General features: G+C 45.3%; 1 protein-coding gene across 1 annotated transcript; it reads right to left on the minus strand.

The window, feature by feature from the left end:
• Positions 1-236: 236 nt before the first annotated feature.
• Positions 237-24590, minus strand: LOC132761695 (zinc finger protein 658B-like). The gene is made up of 2 exons (XM_067471819.1): positions 24556-24590; positions 237-2499 (listed from the first exon to the last, which is right to left on the minus strand). Exon 2 carries the CDS (start codon positions 2327-2329, stop codon positions 536-538), a length of 1794 nt encoding a protein of 597 aa, XP_067327920.1. The 5' UTR covers positions 2330-2499; positions 24556-24590; the 3' UTR covers positions 237-535.
• Between the last annotated feature and the right edge of the window lie 1335 nt (positions 24591-25925).

A 25925-nucleotide genomic window follows, 5' to 3' on the forward strand; every position in this document is an offset into this window, starting at 1 on the left:
GTCTCTCTGGGGTCAAATAATACTGTTCTTTCTGATGTGAATTCTATGTCTATGTAGATTTGAACTCTCAGAGAAGCTCTTTCCACGCTCCATGCATTTCTGGAGTTTCTCCCCATTATGGGTCCTTTGATGCGAACATAGACTTGAACTACAAGTGATGCTCTGTCCACACTCCAGACAAAGCTTCACTCCAGTAATGTATAAGCTTTTTTCAAAGTGTGAATCCTTTGATGTGAACATAGACTTCAACCCAAGTGAAGCTCTGTCCACAGTCCAGGAATGTATAAGGTTTCTTCCCAGTGTGAGTTCTTTGATGTCTTTGTAGACTTAAATTATCAGTGAAGATCTTTCAACATTCCAGGCATTTATAGGGTTTCTCCCCAGTGTGAGTCCTTTGATGCAAGCATAGATCTAAATAATGAGTGAAGCTCTGTCCACACTCCATGCATTTCTAGGATTTCTCCCCTACATGAATCCGTTGATGTGTATGTAGACCTGAACTCTGAGTGAAGCTCTGTCCACACTCCAGGCATGTTTAGGGTTTCTCCCCAGTGTGCGTCCTTTGATGAGAACGTAGACTTGCATTTTTACTGAAGCGCTCTCCACACTCCAGGCATGTATAGGGTTTCTCCCCAGTGTGGATCCTTTGATGCGATCGTAGATTTCCACTCTGAGTGAAGCTCTGTCCACATTCCAGGCATGTATAGGGTTTCTCCCCAGTGTGGATCCTTTGATGCACACGTAGATTTCCACTCCCAGTAAAGCTCTGTCCACACTCCAGGCATGTATAGGGTTTCTCCCCAGTGTGAGTCCTTTGATGCACATGTAGACGTGAATTACAAGCGAAGCCCTGTCCACATTCTAGGCATTCATAGGGTTTCTCCCCAGTGTGAGTCATTTGATGCAAACGTAGACTTGAATTGTGAGCGAAGCTCTGTCCACACTCAAGGCATGTATAAGGTTTCTCCCCAGTGTGAGTCCTTTGATGCACACGTAGATTCCCACTATTAATAAAGCTGTGTCCACACTCCAGGCATTTATAGGGTTTCTCCCCAGTGTGACTCCTTTGATGCGAACGTAGATTTCCACTCTCAATGAAGCTTTCTCCACATTCCAGGCACGTATAAGGTTTCTCCCCAGTGTGAATCCTTTGATGCACATGTAGACGTGAATTGCAAGTGAAGCTCTGTCCACATTCTAGGCATTTATAGGGTTTCTCCCCAGTGTGAGTCCTTTCATGCAAACGTAGACCAGAATTACGAGTGAAGCTCTGTCCACACTCCAGGCATGCATAGGGTTTCTCCCCAGTGTGAGTTCTTTGATGTCTATGTAGACTTCTATTATCAGTGAAGCTCTTTCCACACTCCAGGCATGCATTGAGTTTCTCCCCAGTGTGAGTCCTTTGATGCAAACATAGACTGGAATTACGAGTGAAGCTCTGTCCACACTCCAGGCATTTATAGGGTTTCTCCCCAGTGTGAGTCCTTTGATGCAAACGTAGATTTTCATTCTCAGTGAAGCTCCGTCCACACTCCAGGCATTTATAGGGTTTCTCCCCAGTGTGAGTCCTTTGATGCTTCTGTAAATGTGAATTCTGAGTGAAGGTTTGTCCACACTCCAAGCATTTATAGGGTTTCTCCCCAGTGTGAGTCCTTTGATGTCTTCGTAGATGTCCACTGTCAACGAACCTCTTTCCACACTCCAGGCATTTATAGGGTTTCTCCCCAGTGTGAGTCCTTTGATGTGAACGTAGATATGAATTACGGGGGAAGCTTTGTCCACACTCTAGGCATGCATAGGGATTCTCCCCAGTGTGAAACCTTTGATGCACACGTAGACTTCCACTCTGACTGAAGCTCTGTCCACACTCAAGGCATTTATAAGGTTTCTCCCCAGTGTGAGTCCTTTGATGGACCTGTAGACTTCCATTCTCACTGAAGCTCTTTCCACACTCCAGGCATGCATAGGGTTTCTCCCCAGTGTGAGTCCTTTGATGCACACGCAGCTTTCCATTCTCACTGAAGCTCTTTCCACACTCTAGGCATGCATAGGGTTTCTCCCCAGTGTGAGTCCTTTGATGCACACGTAGACTTCCATTCTGACTGAAGCTCTGTCCACACTCTAGGCATTTATAGGGTTTCTCCCCAGTATGAGTCCTTTGATGCAAACGTAGACGTGAATTATGATTGAAGCTCTGTCCACACTCTAGGCATTTATAGGGTTTCTCCCCAGTGTGAGTCCTTTCATGTTGCTCCAGATTTTCCCTTTGAGTAAAACTCTTTCCGCACTCCAGGCATTTAAATGCTTTCTCCTCCATGTCAATATTCATATGCGTGATGAACGGCAATACAGATATTTGGCACTACTTATTTCCTTTCTTATCTGTAAGTGAAGTCAAGAATCGGCAAGATCATCACAGTGAGATTGTTTCTTCCTTCTTCCTATATTAATGGTTTCCTTACTGCACCCAAGAGTTGGCTCCATAGAATCCTCATTTCCCTGGTGAAGAAAGAAGCAAAAGATCAGTGATGAAAGCCAGGAATCTTCTTTACTTTCAATACTTTCCCCGCTTCCCTTCATGGGTCACATGGAAAATGGGAATACCAAGAAAGGCAGACATCTGGGTCTCAAACACATACACTGATGTCAACAAAGGCAACCACTGATTCTTAAACAAGAAGGGAATGAATTGAGAAAGGAAAAAAGGAAAGGAAAGGTTGGAGAAACGAAAGAATGAAAGAAGGAAGGAAGAAAGGGGGACTCCTAATGTTTATTTCCCTTTGGCAAGATAAAGCAGGGTATAAATATAATAATAAGAAGAAGGAGGAGGAGGAGGAGGAGGAGGATGCATTTATTACCCGCCCTCTCTCTGTCGGGATCCAGACGCCTTTAAAGAGCCAGACACAGGGATAAGGTCCAAACAAAGTTTATTAAGGCAACAAAAAGGACTCAGGGACACTTACTTCAGTGTCCCTGGCCAAAACAAAAAGGTTTCAAGCAGTTTTCAAGACAAAAACTTAACTTGGCAAATAATCCGGATTTTATTTATTTATTTATATGTCGTGACAGGGCATCCAGTCAATTATATTACATTTCTAACAGAACAAAGCAAACCTGCAAATAATCTGGGATAAACAAAAGGTTGAGCAAAATGCTCCAAAATCACAGAGTTCAAGGTATGCAAGTAAACAAGGTGGAAGAACACAAAGCCGCAGTCCAAAAACAGTCTGAAGTCAAAGATATTAGAGTCCAAGAAGCAGCATCGTTTTCCAGGCAATCCGAAGTCAAGAAGAGGGGAAGTCAGTACTTACAGGAATCCAAAGCCAGTCGATACACGGAGAAAGCAGCAACCTGTAGTTCCAGGACCCAACAAGAGAAACGGCAGCAACAAAGACCCAGGCACGAATCCAACACTTTGCCTCTGCAAAGTCCCATTACTCCAGTGCCTACATTTATTTTACAACTCATTATCTGTTGATGAACCGTCCTCTGCCCTTTACTCATCGCTATCAGCTGCTCTAGCCTCCACAGCTGAACGCCAACGCCCCTCTCACCAACTTTTCCATCTCTTATCAAGACTTAGGTCTCCCCATGTATCACCAGATTGCCAGTCCCCAGAAAACCCCTTGAAAGTATCTCTGGACGTAGGTTGTGTACACACATCTCTGACTTCTTGCAAACAAGTCCAATCCAACCCATCCTCCTCCTCATCACTACTCCCAGACTCATCACTTCTAGTGAAGCCCATAAACTCTTCTTCTTCAGTTGGAGCAGTAAGTATATCACGGATCCGTTTCCTCTGACGCTCTTTGTCAAACGCCTGCTCCTGAGTAATCCGTTTTAAACCCCTGCCTTCATCTCCTTCCTCCTCCATTTCCCCTTCTGAGAAACCCTCAAATGAGTCATCATTTGTAGGAGACATGAATATCTCCCTAACTCTCGTTCTTTGTTGCTCCTCATCCAAACTCTGAGCACCTCTCTTCCCTCCTCTACTACTCCTATCATCAGTGGTTACGTTACTAGGAGACTCAACTACAACACTCTCCCTGAGGTGAGGGAACTCAGGGTGGTTTCCAGGAAATAATAAAAATGGGAAACATTCAATGCCAAGAACAGCCACATAGCAATAAAGACATAAACAAGGAATATAATAATCTCATTATAACTTATAAAACCAACCAAAAATTAGCCGAGAATTAAATTAAGTAAACATAATGTAACATAAGGAGTCATACAAATGAAACACAATACATAATAATAATAATAATAATAATAATAATAATAATAATAATAATTTTATTTGTACCCCACTACCATCTCCCCAAGGGACTCGGTGCGGCTTACACGAGGCCGAGCCCACAATACAATAAACAATAACAACAATAATACAAAACAATAAATAACTCATTAGCAAAAATAAGCAATAAACATTAACAGTAACACGACATGTTTAAAAACCTATGGATGGGCCAAATGTAATAATTAATTTTTTTTTAAAAAGAATGCTGGGCATGACAAGCTGACATGGAACTAAGATAGAAGTTTTTGGAGAGAGATGAATGTGTTGTTGTAACTCAGCGTCCTGATAGTGAAGCTACTATTAGGAGAAGGAGGAGAAGCAGTGATGCACAGTTGGAGGAGGAGCAGCGTCAGCTGGAACGCATTAGGGATGTTATTATGGCACCCAGTGATTCTGATGACTTTGCAGGGTTTGGACCCGAAGACATAGAAGTAGTGGATCACAGGGGAATAAAATGCTTTGCCAGTGAGACTGACAGTGATGAGGAGTTAATGAGCAAGCGGCTTAAAGACATAGCCGATAATTACAGTTCGGATGAACAGGGATCCAGTGATGGGGAAATGGAAGAGTTGGATTGGACTCGGGTTAGGGAAATTCAGGACATATGTACACAGCCCACGTCTAGCGATGAATTTGAGGGGTTTCATGATACATGGCAGGCAGGTACTTCTTGGGAGGATTCTAGACAAGACCAACGCTGGCAGCTCTGGCGAAGTAATGAGCCAGCAGCTGAAGATAATGATCCAGGTGTAAGTGATGATAGTCAATCTAGCGACAGCGACTGCTGATAAAATGAGGGCTTTGGGATGGGTAGTTTTTCAGAGGACAAAGCGTTGTATCGGGTATTTTGTGCTGCCTTACCTTCGTTTGGGTCCTGGGAATACAGCTATCATGTTACCGTGTGCCTCGACTCTGGATTGGACTACGTGAGTGACTTCGCCTTGCCCTTGACTTCGGAACATTTCTTGGCCACACCATCTGCCTTTTGGGACTCTTCTTGCTGCCTTATTCCATGTATGATCCAGGACTGTTTGACTACGCATCTGCTATTGCCAGTTTTGTTCCAGCTTTCCTTTTCCAAGTGACTGAGTTCTGGGAAAGCCTGGCTTTTCCCCCTCTTTGTTTACCTGCTTGAAGGCTTTTGTGTTGCTAATCAGTACTGCAGTTTAAGTGCTATTAGCCTTGTTAAAGACCTATTAAAGACTCTGTTAATCCCTTACTAGCTGTGTTGGACAATCTTTGGACTCTGGGTCACGACATGTGCAGACAATCTTAAATAATTAAATACATTAAAATTTAATACATTAAATTTTAATACATTAAAAGAAAATACTATTGCACGTCCAGCGGGCTGAGGTAGATCAAGGCAGGGATATATGTAAAAGTATATTAATCCTCCACCTCTCCATAAGCTAGATGGCATAGATAGGTTTTAAAAAGATTTTAATGGAGGAAAGAGGCGGACATTTGTATTTCTTTTTTTAGATTTTACCTAGCATTGTACAGTATTTTACAAACATACACATACAAAGACAACCCACCACCCACAGTACAGTAACCCCACAACCTACCCACTACCTTGATTTCCGTCACTGAACCTTTATACACAATTTATTTAATCCTCTGTATTTCTAGCTCAATTAATTCTTCTTGTTTTTATTTCTTCAGATCGCCTGTCAAGTATGCCAAGGCCAGCTTCCAGTTTCTTTAAAAATGTCACGATTTTCATATTTTAAATTTATAATCAACTCCGGTACACCCCCCCTCTCTGGTATCATAGAATCATAGACTTATTGAGGTGGAGACCTCATGGGCCATCTAGTTCAACCCCATTCTGCCAAGACGCAGGAAAATCGCATTCAAAGCACCCCCAACAGATGGCTATCCAGCCTGTTTACAAGCTTCCAAAGAAGGAGCCTCCACCACACTCCCTTTACACCCTTTACAACTACTGAATTGGACATGGCTCTCAATAAATGTAAAAATGGCAAAGCAGCTGGCCTGGATGATCTACGGATGGAACAAATCAAGAACTTTGGCCCAAAAGCAAGGCGCTGGCTGCTGGAGCTGATGAACAACTGCACGGCATCCTGTCAGATCCCCAAAATCTGGAGGAAAGCAAGAGTCATCGCCATCTTGAAGCCAGGCAAAGACCGTAATGATCCAAAAAGCTACAGACCCATCTCCCTGTTGTGCCACCTCTACAAAGTTCTAGAGAGACTTATTTTGCATAGAATTACGGAAAAAATGTCTGGTTGACACTATAAATAAATAAATAAATAAATAAATAAATAAATACATACCACTATAAATAAATAAATAAATAAATAAATACCACTTACTTAATAGTCTTTCTACCAGCATGGAAAGAAGGAGAATATTAAAACCCAAGCCACCCTTATGGCACAGTGGATGAAGGATTTCTAAAATCCAATTTTACTTCCAAATTATGTTTATGAAAATAATACAGTCTCCCAAAGCAGTTACTATACTCCCAATTTAAGAACGGGAAACATAATGTTGGTGGACAGGAAAAGAGATTTAAAGTTGGGATTAAAGCCAACCTTAAAAACTGTGGCACAGACACTGAGAACTGGGAAGCCCTGGCCATTGAGTGTGCTAACTGGAGGTCAGCTGTGACCAGCAGTGCTGCTGAATTCAAAGAGGTATGACTGGAGGGCAAAAGGCAGAAACTTGCCAAGAGGAAGGAGGTGTGTCAAGCCAACCCTGACCGTCCCGGTCAGGGTTGGCTTGACACACCTCCTTCCTCTTGACAAGTTTCTCCCTTTTGCCCTCCATTCATACCTTCCTTTTGCCCTCCATTCATACCAGCCTTTAACCTGGAAACCAATGCCCTCATTGCGGGAGAACATGCAAATCAAGAACAGGGCTCCACAGCCACCTACGGACCCACCGTCACGACACTACACTTGGAGGAACATCATTCTCGGACTACAAAGGATCGCTTAAGTAAGTGACAAGACTCTGGATTAAAGAGACAAAAGAAGGAGCCAGCAGGAAAAAAGAATACAGATGGAAAGGAGAAATAAGAGAAAGAGGACAGCCCAAGACTGGAAAGGAACCAGTGTGCACGAATGTCCTCAAAATACTGAAGGAACGAGAGGAAGAGGAAGTGTGGGATGGAGCCGTGGATGAGTACGGCCAGGTAAGTGGCCACCAAGGAGGGAAGAAGAAGTTTCGAAATGGAAGAAACCTTCTGGGATAAAATAATAAAATCAGAAACAAAGCGAATTAGAAAAATATACCAGCAGCTGCTGAAATGGTCAATGGAAGGGGAATTGGTAAAAGAAACCATGATAAAATGGGCCAACGACATAGGCCGCTCTATTAGCTTTTCAGAATGGGAAGAGATATGGTTAAGGAAATTAAAGTACACATACTCCACCGAGCTTAAAGAAAATTGGTTAAAACTCTTTCATAGATGGTATTTAATTCCAGCACAGATATCTAAATTCAATAAAGGAAGGATAGAAGGGAAATGTTGGAAATGTGGCAAACACAGAGGAGACTTTATCCACATGTGGTGGAAGTGTACAAGAATAAAAACTTTTTGGCATCAGATTTACAAAAAAATAGAATTAATTCTACAAATCAAATATGACTTTAAACCGGAATACTTTTTATTGGGCACAACAGACTTTGCCACGGATAACAACACTAATAAGATATTCTTTTATTTAGTTACAGCAGCGAGAATTAAATTAGCACAGGTTACATCCTTCCAGTGTCATGGTCTGACCATCATCTGATCACATTTAGACTTACTGCGACCCTAAACCCCCCCAGGGGTGGAGGACAAATTAAGATGGTCCGCCCTAGGAGACTGATGGATCCGGACGGATTCCTGAGGAATCTTGGGGTTCTTCCTGCTTTGGAGCCTGGCGATTCTATCGACGCCTTAGTAACTCTCTACAACGGGGAGATGGCCAGGGCGTTAGATACGATCGCACCCGAACGCCCCATCTCGTTGCGTCGTGACAGGCCATCTCCTTGGTTCACCGAGGAGTTGGCCGTGATGAAGCATACGAGAAGGGGGCTAGAGCGCAAATGGAGGAAATCTCGAGACGTGTCTGACCGAACACGGGCTAGAGCCTCCCTTAAGGCATACTCCGCGGCTATACGGGCGGCCAGGAAGTCATTCACGACCACCCGTATAGCATCTGCAGCAAATAGATCATCGGAGCTGTTTCGGGTCGTGGGTGAACTCCTCCACCCTCCAGCGGTGGAGGAGCTCCCCGACGACCCCGCAGCTCGGTGTCGCGATTTCGCACACCATTTTGCAGATAAAGTCGCCCAGATACGCCTCGAGCTCGACTCCAATTCCATCGCAGTGCCAGAAGAGGTGACGGAGGCACCTGCTTGTCCGGTTTTATGGGATTCTTTTAGGCTTGTTCTTCCTGAAACCGTTGAGGAGATCCTTGGGGCTGTGAGAGCGACCACCTCATCCCTGGACCCATGCCCATCCTGGCTCATTAAATCAGCCAGAGGGGGGTTGCTTGACTGGTTTGTACCAATTATCAATACATCGTTGGAGCAAGGAATTTTTCCATCTAACCTGAAGCAGGCCGTGGTTCGCCCACTTATCAAAAAAGCTTCCCTTGACTCCTCGGTGTTGAATAATTACAGGCCGATCTCCAACCTCCCCTTTTTGGGAAAGGTGCTGGAGAGGGTGGTCGCCTCTCAGCTTCAGGGTTTCCTAGACGATACCAACTACCTAGATCAGTCACAGTCTGGTTTCAGGCCTGGCCATGGCACCGAGACAGCCTTGGTCGCCTTGGTGGATGACCTCCGCAGAGAGCTAGACAGGGGGAGTGTGACTCTGCTGGTTCTCCTGGACATCTCAGCGGCTTTCGATACCATCGATCATGGTATCCTTCTGGGTCGTCTCTCCGGGATGGGCCTTGGGGGCACGGTTCTGTCGTGGCTCCAGTCCTTCCTGGAGGGACGAACTCAGATGGTGAAGCTGGGAGAGGCCTGCTCTGACCCCTGGCCTTTGACCTGTGGGGTCCCGCAAGGCTCTATTTTGTCTCCCATGCTTTTTAACATCTACATGAAACCGCTGGGAGAGGTCATCCGGGGTTTTGGAGTTGGGTGCCATCTCTACGCAGATGACACACAACTCTACTACTCCTTTCCACCTAATTCCAAGGAGGCTTCTCAGGTGCTAGGTGAGTGCCTGGCCGCTGTGTCGATCTGGATGAGGAAGAACAAGCTGAAGATCAATCCCGACAAGACAGAGGTCCTCCTGGTCGATCGTAAACCGAATCGGGGTATAGGGTGGTTACCTGTGTTGGACGGGGTTACACTCCCCCTGAAGCCACAGGTCCGCAGTTTGGGCGTCCTCTTGGATTCCTCGCTTACACTTGAAGCTCAGGTGTCGGCGGTATCCGGGAGGGCCTTTGCGCAACTGAGACTTGTGCGCCAACTGCGACCATACCTCGTGAAGGCTGATCTGGCCGGGGTGGTCCACGCCTTGGTCACCTCTAGAATGGATTACTGCAATGCGCTCTACGTGGGGCTACCCTTGAAGACGGCCCGGAAACTGCAATTGGTCCAACGTGCAGCAGCCAGGATGCTAACCGGAGCTCATTATCAAGAGAGGTCTACCCCTCTGTTTAAGGAGCTCCACTGGCTGCCATTTATCTTCCGGGCCCAATTCAAGGTGCAGGTGCTCACCTATAAAGCCCTGAACGGTTTGGGACCACCCTACCTGCGTGACCGCATCTCCATCTACGAACCCACACGCTCGTTACGGTCATCCGGAGAGGCCCTGCTCGTGATCCCACCCACGTCGCAAGCGCGCTTGGTGGGGACGCGTGACAGGGCCTTTTCCGTGGCGGCCCCCAGACTTTGGAACGCCCTCCCAAAAGATCTCAGACAGGCCCCCACTCTAGCCGTTTTCAAAAGGAATTTAAAAACTTGGCTGTTCCGTTGTGCCTTCCCAAACTAGGAATCCCCATCCCAAGTCCTGGAAGCACTTTAGTACAACAAATGTTGCTGCACATCACACTTTAATCCTACGTTCCTCCTGCCATATCAGCACTTTTAACCCTGTACCCCATTGCGCCGGCCGAACCAGTTTTAATAGTGTCTTGATGTATGTCATTGTTGTTTATTTTGCTTAATTGTTTTGATTTGCTTGTTTATTGCTGTGATATGTTTTCTTTTGTATTGTGTTTGAGGCTTCGGCCTGTGTAAGCCGCATCGAGTCCTTCGGGAGATGCTAGCGGGGTACAAATAAAGTTAATAATAATAATAATAATAATACATTCTAGTATATTCTATCACATGTGGTGGATTTGTAAGGAAACAATCAAATATTGGTCTTTAATCGATGAGGAAACACAAAAAAGTTTAAACAAAAAGTTTAAGAAAAAATCAGAATACTATCTGTTGGGCTTCACTGACTCGGAACTACAATAGGATGAAAATGAAGATAAATTACTGACTTATGTTACAACAACGGCTAGAATTATTTTTGCAAAGTTTTTGAAAAAAGAACAAATGAGTGGGTGAATAAGGTAAAAGAAATAAGAGATATGGATGAGTTAACTTTTTTGTTAAAGAAAAATACCGGGAAATCTATAAAAAGGACAGACTGGGTTCTCTTTTATGACTATGAAAAGAATAGAAAAGAGAAAGAAACAAAGAAGAGGTAAATAATAATGAAACAAAAGACAACAAGATCCTGAGATTGGAATGGAAGTCATTTTATTGTATTTTTATTTTTTATTTTTGGTATTTTTTTTCTTTTTCCTGCTGTTTTATTTTTCTTCTCTTTTTTCTTTAATTGACTGTATTTCCTACTTTTCTATCTTCTTTTTGAATATTCTCCCTCTTTCCATGTATATATGTTTTAAACTGTTTAATAAAAATCTATTTCAAAAAAAAATTAGCACAGGTTTGGAAAGCCAAAGAAATACCTACGTTAGATCACCGGATATTAAAAATACTAGACATTATGAATATGGATTTACTTACACAGAGTATGTCTTATAATAAAACCAAAACACAGGAAACAAATTGGGACATTTTTAAAAACATTCTTGAAAATGAAAATAAGGAAATAAATATTATTAGGAAGTAACCAGTGTCAAAAAGTAAAGCCTTAAAGGACCGATGACCCGAAGACAAGAATGGAAAGACTTATAGTCTAGAAACATATCCTGGGAGACCTGGAAGTTTGTCTTTTTTCGTCTGTGCATAATGAGTTCCTTAAAAACAAAAGAACCAATGAACGAAATCACACCAAATTTGGCAACAAAACATCTCACAACACAAGGAGTGACCATCACTCAAAAATTATGATTTTGTCCTTTGGTAGTTGTAGTTGCTGGGATTTATAGTTCACCTACAATCAAAGAGCATTCTGAACTTCACCAGTGATGGAATTGAACCAAACTTGGCACACAGTTCTCCAATGACCAACAGAAAATACTGGAAGGGTTTCGTGGGCATTGACCTTGAGTTTGGGAGTTGTAGTTCACCTACATCCAGAGAGCACTGTGGACTCAAACAATGATGGATCTGGACCAAACTTGGCACAAATATTCCATATGCCCAAATACAAATACAGATGGAGTTTGGGGGAAATAGACCTTGGCTTTTGGGAGTTGTAATCACTGGGATTCACAGTTCACCTACAATCATAGAATCATAGAATCAAAGAGTTGGAAGAGACCTCATGGGCCATCCAGTCCAACCCCCTGCCAAGAAGCAGGAATATTGCATTCAAATCACCCCTGACAGATGGCCATCCAGCCTCTGCTTAATCAAAGAGCATTCTGAACCCCATGAACGACAAAAATGGGGCAAACTTCCCACACACAACCCCCATGACCAACAGAAAATACTTAAGGCCATCCAGTCCAACTCCCTTCATCAGGGCAAGAAAACATAATCAAAGTCCTCCTGACAAAGAGCCATCCAGCCATAGATAGATAGATAGATAGATAGATAGATAGATAGATATGATTCACACACAGAGAGATATAGTATCATAGATTTGAAAGGGACCCCTAAAGAAGGACAATTATATTTGCATGTTTCAAAGTGGGCAAACCAGACACTCTTGACATCAACACTGACAAAGTAACAGCAAGAAATACTGTTTACCCACAAGTATAAAGAAATTACATAGATTAGAAACCAACACTTTTTCATTACTTTATTTTCCAGATCAACAGACTGGGCCACAGCAACACGTGGCAGGGGACAGCTAGTTCTAAGTAAAAATAATTTCAAAAAAAAAGTTATTAGATAGGCTGACATGAAGACTGGACTGAATAGGATCGTTTGCCCCCCTCCCAGGAGAACTATTGGTGAGCATGAAAAAATTGGGGGCCAGGCTATAACTTTATGAAGATATCTATTATGACAGAAAGGGGATAACAGGAGAAGTCGACAAAAAAGGACAGTAGGAGAAGCCGAGAAGTTGATTTTGGGTCAAGAACTAGTAGTCAAAGTACCCTATGTAGTGAGTACCATCGTGGACTACAAAGAAAGATACTGGTTCACCAATAGCTGTATGTTGAAAGAACCCCGTTCAAAGCAGATATTATGGATTACCTTGTTTCTGCTTCCCTGGAGACTAGGATGCGAAACAATGGCTTCAAACTACAAGAAAGGAGATTCCATCTGAACATGGGGAAGAACTTCCTGACTGTGAGAGCCGTTCAGCAGTGGAACTCTCTGCCCCGGAGTGTGGTGGAGGCTCCTTCTTTGGATTCTTTTAAACAGAGGCTGGATGGCCATCTGTCAGGGGTGATTTGAATGCAATGTTCCTGCTTCTTGGCAGAATGGGGTTGGACTGGATGGCTCATGAGGTCTCTTCCAACTCTTTGATTCTATGATTCTATCTGCCTTGATATTCATAGAATCATTGAGTTGGAAGAGACCTCATGGGCCATCCAGCCCAACCCTCCAGCTTGGGAATGTGTGGGGGGGGGGGTGGGTGGGCAGGGAGAGCAGCTTGGGAATACGGCTTGGGTGCAGGGAGGGCATTTTGGTGTGGGGAGTGGGCAGGGAGGGGAGCTTGGGTGTGGGCAAGGAGGTGCATTGGTTTTGGGGAGTGGGCAGAAAGTGCAATTTGGGAATGTGGCTTAGATGTGGGGAGTGGGTGGGAGGGGAGCTTGGGTGTAGGCATGGAGGTGCATTGGTTTTGGGGAGTGGGCAGGAAGTGCAAGTTGGGAATGTGGCTTGGATATGAGGAGTGGACAGGGAGGCCACACTGGGCATGGGGAAGGAGGGCGGCTTTGTTGTAGGCAGGGAGGGGGACACACACACTCAGGACGGTTTCTAATTTCTTCCTATTGTTCAAGTGGAATCTCCTTTCCTGTAGTTTGATGCCATTGTTCCTCATCCTAGTCTCCAGGGCAGCAGAAAACAAGCTTGCTCCCTCCTCCCTCTGACCTCCCCTGACATATTTATACATGGCCATCATATTCCAGGTTATATGGCTGTGTGGGACCTGAGAGAGGGAGACCCAGCTCAAGATGCAGGATTAAAGGCAGTTTGGGAAACTGAGACAAGGAAGGAAGGAAGGGGAAGAGAGAATGGGGAGGAGGCCTGCTGCAGCCATTGGCAGGATTTGTTTTGGGGGGGGGGGCTCCCCCCTCCTCCCCATTGGGTGTGAGGAGTGGGCAGGGAGGCTGACTTGGACACGGGGAGGGAGGGCTCCTTGGGGGTGTGGCTTGGGAATGGGCAGGGAGTGCAGCTTGGGTGTGGAGAGTGGGCAGGGAGGGCGGCTTGGGTGTGGAGAGTGGGCAGGGAGGGCGGCTTGGGTGTGGAGAGTGGGCAGGGAGGGCAGCTTGAGTGTGGGAAGTGGGCAGGTAGGCTGCCTTGGGCATGGGGAGGGAGGGATCCTTGGGAGCGTGGCTTGGGTGTGGGGAGTGGGCAGGTAGGCTGCCTTGGGCATGGGGAGGGAGTGCAAGTGCGGTTTGGATATAGGGAATAGAGAGCATATTGAAGTTGCATCTCAGGCTGATGTGAAATCTTTCTTTTCCGGGCTTCAAACAGCCACAGAGGCACTTGTGGTTTCCTCCGAGCGCTGAGTGAAAAAGAGGAAGTATGCTTCTTGAAAAAGAGTTGAAGCACGAGAAAAGGGATCTCTTTTGGGAAGGCGCATTGGTTTTGGGGTCTGCGCAGGGAGGCCAGCTTGTGCGTGGGGCTTGGGCAGTGAGGGTGGCTTAGGTGTGGGGAGTGGGCAGAGAGAGCAGTTTGGGTGCAGGGAGGTCGATTTGGTGTGGGGAAGAAGGCGCCTTGGTTTTGGAGAGTGGGCAGGAATTGCAACTTGGGAATGGCCCTTGGGAGTGGGCAGGGAGGCCGCACTGGGCATGGGGAGGGAGGTCGACTTTGTTGTAGGTAGGGAGGGCATCTTGGGAGTAGGCAGGAAGGGCAGCTTGGGTATCGTAAGTGGGAAAGGAGGGCAGTTTGGGTGCGAAGAATGGGCAGGGAGGGCAGCTTGCGATTGCAGCTTGGGTGCAGGGAAGCTAGTTTTGGTGGACAGAGAGGGGTGCTTTGGAATGTGGCTTGGGCGTGGGGCTTGGGCAGTGAGGGTGGCTTAGGTGTGGGCAGGGTGAGAAGCTTGGGAATGTGGCGTGGGTGTGGGGAGTGGGCCCCAAGGCCGCAACATTAACAATTGCTTGACATAAACAAGGCTTCTTTCCTTGTTTGTTTCTCTCTGGACATCCCAGAGATATTATGCACACCCCACTTGCTTGACCACCAACTGAACCTCTGAAGATGCAGCAGGAAAAATGTCAGGAGAGAGTGCTGCAGGAACATGTTCGCCATACAGCCTGAAAAACTCACAGCAACCCAGTGATTCCGGCCATGAAAGTCTTCGACAGGACAATTTTTGGTTTTGGGGACTCCCTGCGCAGTCCCCAAAACCAACGTGCCTTCCCAAAAGAGATCCCTTTTCTCGTGCTTCAACTCTTTTTCAAGAAGCATACTTCCTCTTTTTCACTCAGCGCTCAGAGGAAACCACAAGTGCCTCTGTGGCTGTTTGAAGCCCGGAAAAGAAAGATTTCACATCAGCCTGAGATGCAACTTCAATATACTCTCTATTCTATTCCCTATACCCAAGCCGCACAAGGAGCCCTCCCTCCCCATGCCAATAATAATAATAATAATAATAATAATAATAATAATAATATTGTCAAAGGCTTTCATGGCTAGAATCACTGGGTTGTTGTAGGTTTTTTGGGGCTATATGGCCATGTTCTAGAGCAGGGGTCCTCAAACTAAGGCCCAGGGACCGAATGTGGCCCTCCAAGGTCATTTACCCGGCCCTTGCTTAGGGTCAATCTGTCTGTAACGACTTGAAAGCACACAACAACAACAACAATCCTGTCTCATCAGCCAAAAGCAGGCCCACATTTCCCATTGAAATACTAATAAATTTATATTTGTTAAAATTGGTCTTCATTTTAATTATTGTATTGTTTTAAGTGGTTTTTTGCACTACAAATCTATGTGGTGTGCATAGGAATTAATTCATGTTTTTTTTTTTTCAAATTATAATCCGGCCCTCCAATAGTTTGAGGGACTGTGACCTGGCCCTCTGTTTAAAAAGTTTGTGGACCCCTGTTCTAGAGGCATTCTCTCCTGACGTTTCGCCTGCATCTATGGCAAGCGTCCTCAGAGGTAGAGAGGCCTGTTGGAACTAGGAAAATGGGTTTATATATCTGTGGAAAGAATAATAATTGTGTTTCTAACCAGCCTCCCCTTGTGCCTCAAGGCAGGTTAGAGCAGAACTAAAACACATTGTAAACAATATTAAAAAACCTCCACAAAATACAAATACTGAACTGTATTTCTATAAAAGGCGCACATTGAAACGTGTTTTTTTTAAATACATACTAGCCGTCCCCTGCCAGGCGTTGCTGTGGCCCAGTCTGGTAATCTGGAAAATAAAGTAATGAGAAAGTGTTGGTTTCTAATATTTGTAATTTTTTATGCTTGTGGGTAAACAGTATTCCTTGCTGTTTCTTTGTCAGTGTTGATGTGGAGATTGTCTGGTTTGCCTTCTCTGGGACATGTAACATATTATTGTTCTTCTTTAGGGGTCCCTTTCAAAACTACAATACTATATCTGTGTTTGTGTGAATCCTATCTATCTATATTTATGGCTGGATGGTGCTTTGTCAGGAGGGCTTTGATTACGTTTTTTTGCCCTCTATCTATCTATCTATCTATCTATCTATCTATCTATCTATCTATCTTCTATCTATATCTATATATAAATGCTCTGTGCATAATGAGTACTTAAAAACAAAAGAACTAATGAACGAAATCACACCAAATTTTGCCAACAAAACATCTCACAACACAAGGAGTGACCATCACGCAAAACATTATGATTTTGTCATTTGGGAGTTGCAGTTGCTGGGATTTATAGTTCACCTATAGTTAAAGAGCATTCTGAACTCCACAAAGGATGGAATTGAACCAAACTTGGCACACAGAACTCCCATGACCAACAGAAAATACTGGAAGGCTTTGGTGGACATTGACCTTGAGTTTGGGAGTTGTAGTTCACCTCCATCCAGAGAACACTGTGGACTCAAACAGTGATGGATCTGGAATAAACTTGGCACATGCACTCAATACGCCCAAATGTGAACACAGATGGAGTTTGGGGGAAATAGACCTTGACATTTGGGAGTTGTAGTTATAGGGATTTTATTGTTCACCTACAATCAAAGAGCATTTCAAACTCACCACCGATGGAATTGGGCCCGCCCTCCCCCGAGGTCTTGACTTCCCATGTTGAGAAATGCTGCCTTAAGGCCATTCAGTCCAACTCCCTTCACCAGGGCAAGAACATATTATCAAAGCCCTCCTGACAAAGGGCCATCCAGCCATTCACACACACACACACACACACACACATATATGACAGATGCAGTATCATAGATTTGAAAGGGACCCTTAAAGAAGGGCAATGATATGTTGTATGTCCCAGAGTAGGCAAACCAGACAATCTCCACATCAACACTGGCAAAGAAACAGCAAGAAATAATGTTTTTCCACAAGAAGAAAGAAATTAAATATATTAGAAACCAACAAAATCTGGCTACCAGTATTAAAAAACTCTAAAATTACAACAGCAAAACAGCAGAGAGGAAACGACCAGGCACATCTTAACACCTCTCAACAAAAGATTTTCCCAGGCTCAGCCAGGCCTTCAAATGCTAACGAAGGTGGTCAGTTGAAACATTCACACCTAGCTCCAGCAGACAAGAGCTCTTTGCCCCACCCCAGCCATTCCACATATATATAAACCCATTGTCCTAATTCCCACAGACCTCACACCTCTGAGGATGCTTGCCATAGATGCAGGCGAAACGTCAGGAGAAATGCCTGTAGAACATGGCCCTATAGCCCGAAAAAACCCACAAGAACCTAGTGATTCCAGCCATGAAAGCCTTCGACAATACAACCAGGCACATCTTAACACCTCTCAACAAAATATTCCCCCAGGCTCAGCCAGGCCTTCAAATGCTAATGAAGGTGATCAGCTGAAACATTCACACCTAGCTTCTGCAGAGAAGAGCTCTTTGCCCCACCCCAGCCATTCCACAGACATATAAAGCCATTTTCCTATTTCCAACAGACCTCACTGCTTCTGAGGATGCTTGCCATAGATGCAGGCGAAACGTCAGGAGAAATGCCTCTAGAACCTGGCCCTATAGCCAGAAAATACTGTGTTTTCTGGTGGTCTTTGGTGACCCTTCTGACTCCCCCCTGGTGACCCCCCCTCCGGGGTCTTGACTTCCCAGGTTGAAAAATGCTGCCTTAAGGCCACCCAGTCCAACTCCCTTCACCAGGGCAAGAAAACATAATCAAAGCCCTCCTGACAAAGGGCCATCCAGCCATTCAGACACACACACACATATATATATGACAGATGCAGTATCATAGATTTGAAAGGGACCCTTAAAGAAGGGTAATGATATTGTCGAAGGCTTTCATGGCTGGAATCACTAAGTTTATTTATTTATTATTTATTACGGTCGCTTATACCCTGCCCTTCTCACCCCGGGGGGGACTCAGGGCGGCTTCCACAAGCAAGGCACAGTTCAATGCCCGCATTACATGACAACAAAACACAACATCAGTTCACAACAACAATTATAACAGTTATAACCGTTGTGGGTTTTTTCGGGCTATATGGCCATGTTCTAGAGGCATTTCTTCTGACGTTTCGCCTGCATCTATGGCAAGCAGGAAATTAAAGACTTGGCTGTTCAAGAAGGCGTTCGAACAAGAAATACAATAATTGGTAATGATGACAGGAATGGAACAACGGATAATGATACTGCATTGTGGTTTAAACGATGAGACGACGCGAATGGCTTTTTGTATTATTGATACTGTTGATGTTTTTGATGATGATGTTTTTGGTTATTGCTAGATTGATATTTTAGATTGTGTCTTGAATTTTGAACCTTGTTCTTTCTATGTTGTACACTGCTGTGAGTCGCCCCTCACAGCGGTATATAAGCAAAGTAAATAAAACAAATAAATAAATAAGTATCTTCAGAGGTAGTGAGGTCTGTTGGAAGTAGGAAAATGAGTTTATATATCTGTGGTCATTCCAGATATATAAACCTGGTCATTCCACAGATATATAAACCCTTTTCCCCAGTTCCAACAGACCTCACTACCTCTGAGGACGCTTGCCATAGATGCAGGCGAAACGTCAGGAAAAATGCCTCTGGAACATGGCCCTATAGCCAGAAAAAACCCACAAGAACCTAGTGATTCCAGCCATGAAAGCCTTCCACAATACAACCAGGCTCATCTTAACACCTCTCAACAAAAGATTTTCCCAGGCTCAGCCAGGCCTTCAAATGCTAACGAAAGTGGTCAGTTGAAACATTCCCACCTAGCTCCAGCAGAGAAGAGCTCTTTGTCCCACCCCAGTCATTCCACAGATATATAAAACCATTGTCCTAGTTCCAACAGACCTCACTACCTCTGAGGACGCTTGCCATAGATGCAGGTGAAACGTCAGGAGAAAATGCCTCTAGAACATGGCCCTATAGCCAGAAAAAACCCACAATAACCTAGTGATTCCAGCCATGAAAGCCTTCGACAATATAACCAGGCACATCTTAACACCTCTCAACAAAAGATTTTCCCAGGCTCAGCCAGGCCTTCAAATGTTAACGAAGGTGGTCAGTTGAAACATTCACACCTAGCTCCAGCAGAGAAGAGCTCTTTGCCCCACCCCAGCCATTCCACAGATATATAAACCCATTGTCCTAATTCCAACAGACCTCACTACCTCTGAGGATGCTTGCCATAGATGCAGGCGAAACGTCAGGAGAAATGCCTCTAGAACATGGCCCTATAGCCCGAAAAAACCCACAAGAACTCAGGGTAATGATATGTTGCATGTCCCAGAGTAGGCAAGCCAGACAATCTCCACATCAACACTGGCAAAGAAACAGCAAGAAATATTGTTTACCCACCAGAAGAAATAAATTACATATATTAGAAACCAACACTTTCTAGGAGCATAGTGTCTAGATCTAAGGAAGTAATGCTACCCCTCTATTCTGCTTTGGTTAGACCACATCTGGAATATTGTGTCCAATTCTGGGCACCACAATTCAAGAGAGATATTGACAAGCTGGAATGTGTCCAGAGGAGGGCGACTAAAATGATCAAGGGTCTGGAGAACAAGCCCTATGAGGAGCGGCTTAGGGAACTGGGCATGTTTAGCCTGAAGAAGAGAAGGCTGAGAGGAGATATGATAGCCATGTATAAATATGTGAGAGGAAGCCACAGGGAGGAGGAGGGAGCAAGCTTGTTTTCTGCTTCATAGAATCATAGAATCATAGAATCATAGAATCATAGAATCAAAGAGTTGGAAGAGACCTCATGGGCCATCCAGTCCAACCCCCTGCCAAGAAGCAGGAATATTGCATTCAAATCACCCCTGACAGATGGCCATCCAGCCTCTGTTTAAAAGCTTCCAAAGAAGGAGCCTCCACCACACTCCGGGGCAGAGAGTTCCACTGCTGAACGGCTCTCACAGTCAGGAAGTTCTTCCTAATGTTCAGATGGAATCTCCTTTCTTGTAGTTTGAAGCCATTGTTCCGTGTCCTAGTCTCCAAGGAAGCAGAAAACAAGCTAGCTCCCTCCTCCCTGTGGCTTCCTCTCACATATTTATACATGGCTATCATATCTCCTCTCAGCCTTCTCTTCTTCAGGCTAAACATGCCCAGTTCCCTAAGCCGCTCCTCATAGGGCTTGTTCTCCAGACCCTTGATCATTTTAGTCGCCCTCCTCTGGACACTTTCCAGCTTGTCAATATCTCTCTTGAATTGTGGTGCCCAGAATTGGACACAATATTCCAGATGTGGTCTAACCAAAGCAGAATAGAGGGGTAGCATTACTTCCTTAGATCTAGACACTATGCTCCTATTGATGCAGGCCAAAATCCCATTGGCTTTTTTTGCCGCCACATCACATTGTTGGCTCATGTTTAACTTGTTGTCCACGAGGACTCCAAGATCTTTTTCACACGTACTGCTCTCAAGCCAGGCGTCCCCCATTCTGTATCTTTGCATCTCATTTTTTCTGCCAAAGTGGAGTATCTTGCATTTGTCACTGTTGAACTTCATTTTGTTAGTTTTGGCCCATCTCTCTAATCTGTCAAGATCGTTTTGAATTCTGCTCCTGTCCTCTGGACTATTGGCTATCCCTCCCAATTTGGTGTCGTCTGCAAACTTGATGATCATGCCTTCTAGCCCTTCATCTAAGTCATTAATAAAGATGTTGAACAGGACCGGGCCCAGGACGGAACCCTGCGGCACTCCGCTCGTCACTTCTTTCCAAGATGAAGAGGAAGCATTAGTGAGCACTCTCTGTGTTCGTCCACTTAACCAATTACAGATCCACCTCACCGTAGTTTTGCCTAGCCCACATTGGACTAGTTTCCTTGCCAGAAGGTCATGGGGGACCTTGTCGAAGGCCTTACTGAAATCCAGGTACGCTACATCCACGGCATTCCCCGCATCTACCCAGCTTGTAGCTCTATCGAAGAAAGAGATCAGATTAGTCTGGCATGACTTGTTTTTGATAAATCCATGTTGACTATTAGCGATGACTGCATTTGTTTCTAAGTGTTTGCAGACCACTTCCTTAACAATCTTTTCCAGAATCTTGCCCGGTATCGACGTGAGGCTGACCGGACGGTAGTTGTTTGGGTCGTCCTTTTTTCCCTTCTTGAAGATTGGGACCACATTGGCCCTCCTCCAATCTGCTGGAACTTCTCCCGTTCTCCAAGAACTCTCAAAGATGGTTGCCAATGGTTCCGAAATGACTTCCGCTAGTTCCTTCAATACTCTTGGGTGTAGTTGATCTGGTCCTGGGGACTTGAACTCATTAAGAGCGGCCAGGTATTCCTGGACGACTTCTTTCCCAATTTGAGGTTGGATGTCCTCCAATCCCTCATCCACTCCATCTTGCTGAGGTTGAAGACTCTCTTTTTGTGAGAAGACCGAGGCAAAGAAGGCATTAAGTAGTTCTGCCTTTTCCCTATCCCCTGTCAGCATTGCCCCATCTTCTCCTCGAAGAGGTCCTATCGCCTCCTTGTTTTTCCTTTTTCTACTGACATAAGAATAGAAGCCCTTTTTATTGTTTTTAATGTCCCTGGCAAGTCTGAGCTCGTTTTTTGCTTTAGCTTTGCGGACCTTTTCCCTACAGGTGTTGGCCATTTGTTTGAATTCTTCTTTGGTGATTTCTCCCTTTTTCCACTTCTTGTGCATGTCTCTTTTGTGTCTTAGCACAGTTAGAAGTTCTTTGGACATCCATTCTGGCTTATTTGCACTTGTCCTATTTTTTCTCTTTGTTGGCACGGTTTGCAATTGCGCCTTGAGTATTTCACTCTTGAGAAGTTCCCATCCATCCGTAGCTCCCTTGTCTTTTAGTATCTGTGTCCACGGAATGCTGCTCAGCGTTTCCTTCATTTTTTGGAAATCAGCTCTCCTAAAGTCCAAAATGCGGGTTTGACTTGTCTTAGTTTCGGCCTTCCTTTGTACCTCAAATTGCAGGAGCACATGGTCACTTGCCCCTAAGGATCCTACCACTTCGACCGCATCGATCAGGTCCTCCGTATTTGTTAGGATGAGATCAAGAGTAGCCAATCCCCTTGTTGCCTCTTCTACCTTCTGGACCATGAAATTGTCTGCAAGGCAAGCGAGGAATTTGTTGGACCTTGTACTCTTGGCCGAGTTTGTTTTCCAGCAAATATCGGGATAGTTGAAATCGCCCATGACTACTACATCTCTTTTCTGTGCCTGTTTGGTCAACTGTTGGCAGAAGACTTCATCAAGATCTTCCTCCTGGCTTGGGGGTCTGTAGTAGACGCCTACAACGACATCTTTTTGAGTCCCAGTTCCCTTGATTCTTATCCAGATGATTTCAAGCTGGTTTCCCAGATTGCTGTCTTGAATTTCTTCTGCAGCATAAGAGTTTTTGACATATAAGGCTACTCCGCCTCCTCTCCCCTTTGTTCGGTTTCTGTGAAAGAGGTTATACCCCTCGATATCTACATTCCAGCGATAGGAGTCATCCCACCAGGTTTCAGTGATGGCTATGATATCATATTTGTGGTGTAGTGCTAGAAGTTGGAGTTCGTCTTGTTTATTTCCCATGCTCTGTGCATTAGTGTAAAGACATGTGAGCCCCTGGAATCTTCCCTTGAGCTGTTTAATTGGGATTATTGTGCTTTTGGTACGTGGTCCTTGTTGTGTTTGTGCAGCCCTCCGTTTAGCCTTCTGGCGATTCCCAGACATTATGGGTAAAGTAGCGTTCGCAAGGCTGTTGTCCCCCTCCCCCGGTGGACCTAGTTTAAAGTGCGTCTAATGAGGTTTGCGAGTCTGTGAGCAAAAAAGTGTTTTCCTGCTTGTGTGAGATGCACCCCATCCCTTGCCAGTAGGCCATCCTCCTGGAATAGCAGGCCATGGTCGAGGAAGCCAAAGCGTTCCTCCTGACACCATTTTCTAAGCCAGTCATTGACCTGTACTATTTTTCTGGCTCTTGTGGGTCCGTGTCTTACAACAGGGAGGAGGGATGAAAAGACCACCTGTACATTACATTCTTTTAGCATTGCTCCTAGAGCTCGAAAATCATTTGTGATCTTTTGAAACGTATGCCTTGCAGTATCATTGGTTCCTACATGAATCAACATGAGGGGAGGATGGTGATAGGGCTTGAGGAGCCTGGTGAGCCTCTGAGTGATATGGTGTATTTAGCCTCTGAGTGATATGGTGTATTTAGAACAAGCCCTATGAGGAGCGGCTTAAGGAGCTGGGCGTGTTTAGCCTGAAGAAGAGAAGGCTGAGAGGAGATATGAAAGCCATGTACAAATATGTGAGAGGAAGCCACAGGGAGGAGGAGGGAGCAAGCTGTTTTTCTGCTGCCCTGGAGACTAGGACGCAATGGAGCAATGGCTTCAAACTACAGGAAAGGAGATTCCATCTGAACATGAGGAAGAACTTCCTGACTGTGAGAGCCGTTCAGCAGTGGAACTCTCTGCCCTGGAGTGTGGTGGAGGCTCCTTCTTTGGAAGCTTTTCAACAGAGGCTGGGTGGCCATCTGTCAGGGGTGGTTTGAATGCAACATTCCTGCTTCTTGGCAGATTGGGGTTGGACTGGATGGCCCAGGAGGTCTCTTCCAACTCTTTGATTCTATGATTCTACATTGGATGAACGAAGGTTGGATAAGTGAGACTCTACTATATGTGTATAGCCCATGAGGTCTCTTCCAACTCTTTGATTCTATGATTCTATTAAATATTGTTTACCCACAAGCATAAAGAAATTACATATATCAGAAACCAACACTTTCTCACTACTTTATTTTCCAGATCAGCAGGCTGGGCCACAGCAACGCCTGGCAGGGGACGGCTAGTATAGCTTAAAATGCACAGACCAGGGATCAAAACACAAGGCACTGAGTTTAAAACCCTTCATTGGATGGGAAACTGAATGCAGGCTGTGTAGGGAGACTCTAGAAGGGCCTGGGCCTCTCTCTCTGAGTCTCTCTCTCTGGGCTTGGCCTCCAGTGAGGAAGGAATCCCTCAGGAAAGAGGCGGCTGAGTTTGAAAAGAAAGGCCTCCCTCCCTCTTTACTCCCTCCTGAAATGAGTCCCGGATGGAAAACAGAGAGGGAGGGAGAGAAAGAAAGAGAGACTCAGTGCCATTCCCTCACCTCCTCCTCCTCCTTCTTCTCCTTCCTTCCTTGTCTTCCTCCTGGCAAAAATGGCGGCGGCGACGCCTTTCTGACGCAAAGTGGGCGTGGCCACGGGGGCTGGCCAAAGGGGCGGGGCCTGTCAGGAGAAAGGGGCGGGGCTTGGTGCCCTTTGGGGCTCCTTTTCTCCTTCCTTCCTTCTCTCTCCTGCCAGGCTTCCTTGGCTGCAGGGACTGTGCTGCCCTCCCTTCTCCATTGAGAGGCTCAAGCAACTCCATCCATGTTCAACATCTCCACAAATGACCAGCCACTGCCAGAAGAGACAAAGAGTTTCATCTATGCTGATGATCGTGCCATCACCGCTCAAGCAGGGAGCTTTGAGATTTGTTTTTTTTCATTCGTTCAGTCGTCTCCGACTCTTCGTGACCTCATGGACCAGCCCACGCCAGAGCTCCCTGTCGGCCGTCACCACCCCCAGCTCCTTCAAGGTCAGTCCAGTCACTTCAAGGATGCCATCCATCCACCTTGCCCTTGGTCGGCCCCTCTTCCTTTTGCCTTCCACTTTCCCCAGCATCATTGTCTTCTCTAGGCTTTGCTGTCTCCTCATGATGTGGCCAAAGGACTTCAACTTTCCCTCTAGTCTCCTTCCCTCCAATGAGCAGCCGGGCTTTCTTTCCTGGAGGATGGACTGGTTGGATCTTCTCGCAGTCCAAGGCACTCTCAGCACTTTCCTCCAACACCACAGCTCAAAAGCGCCTCTCTTCCTTCGCTCAGCCTTCCCTAAGGTCCAGCTCTCACATCCGTAGGTGACTACAGGGAAGACCATGGCTTTGACTAGGCAATGGATCTTGGGTTGCCAGTGTGATGTCTCTACTCTTCACTATTTTATGGAGATTGGACATTGCTCTCCTCCCAAGAAGGAAGCGTCTCCTGATTTCCTGGCCACAGTCTGCATCTGCACTCATCTTTGCACCTAGAAATACAAAGTCTGTCACGGCCTCCACATTTTCTCCCTCTGTTTCCCAGTTGTCAATCATTCTTGTTGCCATAATCTTGGTTTTTTTGATGTTTAGCTGCAACCCAGCTTTTGCACTTTCTTCTTTCACCTTGATTAGAAGGCTCCTCAGCTCCTCCTCGCTTTCAGGTCTCCCAGGATAAACATCAAAAAAACCAAGATTATGGCAACAAGAATGATTGACAACTGGAAAATAGAGGGAGAAGATGTGGAGGCAGCGACAGACTTTGTATTTCTACGCGCAAAGATGACTGCAGACGCAGACTGTGGCCAGGAAATCAGAAGACGCTTCCTTCTTGGGAGGAGAGCAATGTCCAGTCTCGATAAAATAGTAAAGAGTAGATACATCAGACTGGCAACAAAGATCCATTGCCTA

The sequence above is a fragment of the Anolis sagrei genome, chromosome 1 (genome assembly GCF_037176765.1).
Source record: "Anolis sagrei isolate rAnoSag1 chromosome 1, rAnoSag1.mat, whole genome shotgun sequence".
Classification (NCBI taxonomy): domain Eukaryota; kingdom Metazoa; phylum Chordata; class Lepidosauria; order Squamata; family Dactyloidae; genus Anolis; species Anolis sagrei.

Bases quoted from the DNA above. Each gene is read 5' to 3' on its own strand.
- LOC132761695 (XM_067471819.1), bottom strand. From the start codon at position 2,329: ATGAATATTGACATGGAGGAGAAAGCATTTAAATGCCTGGAGTGCGGA.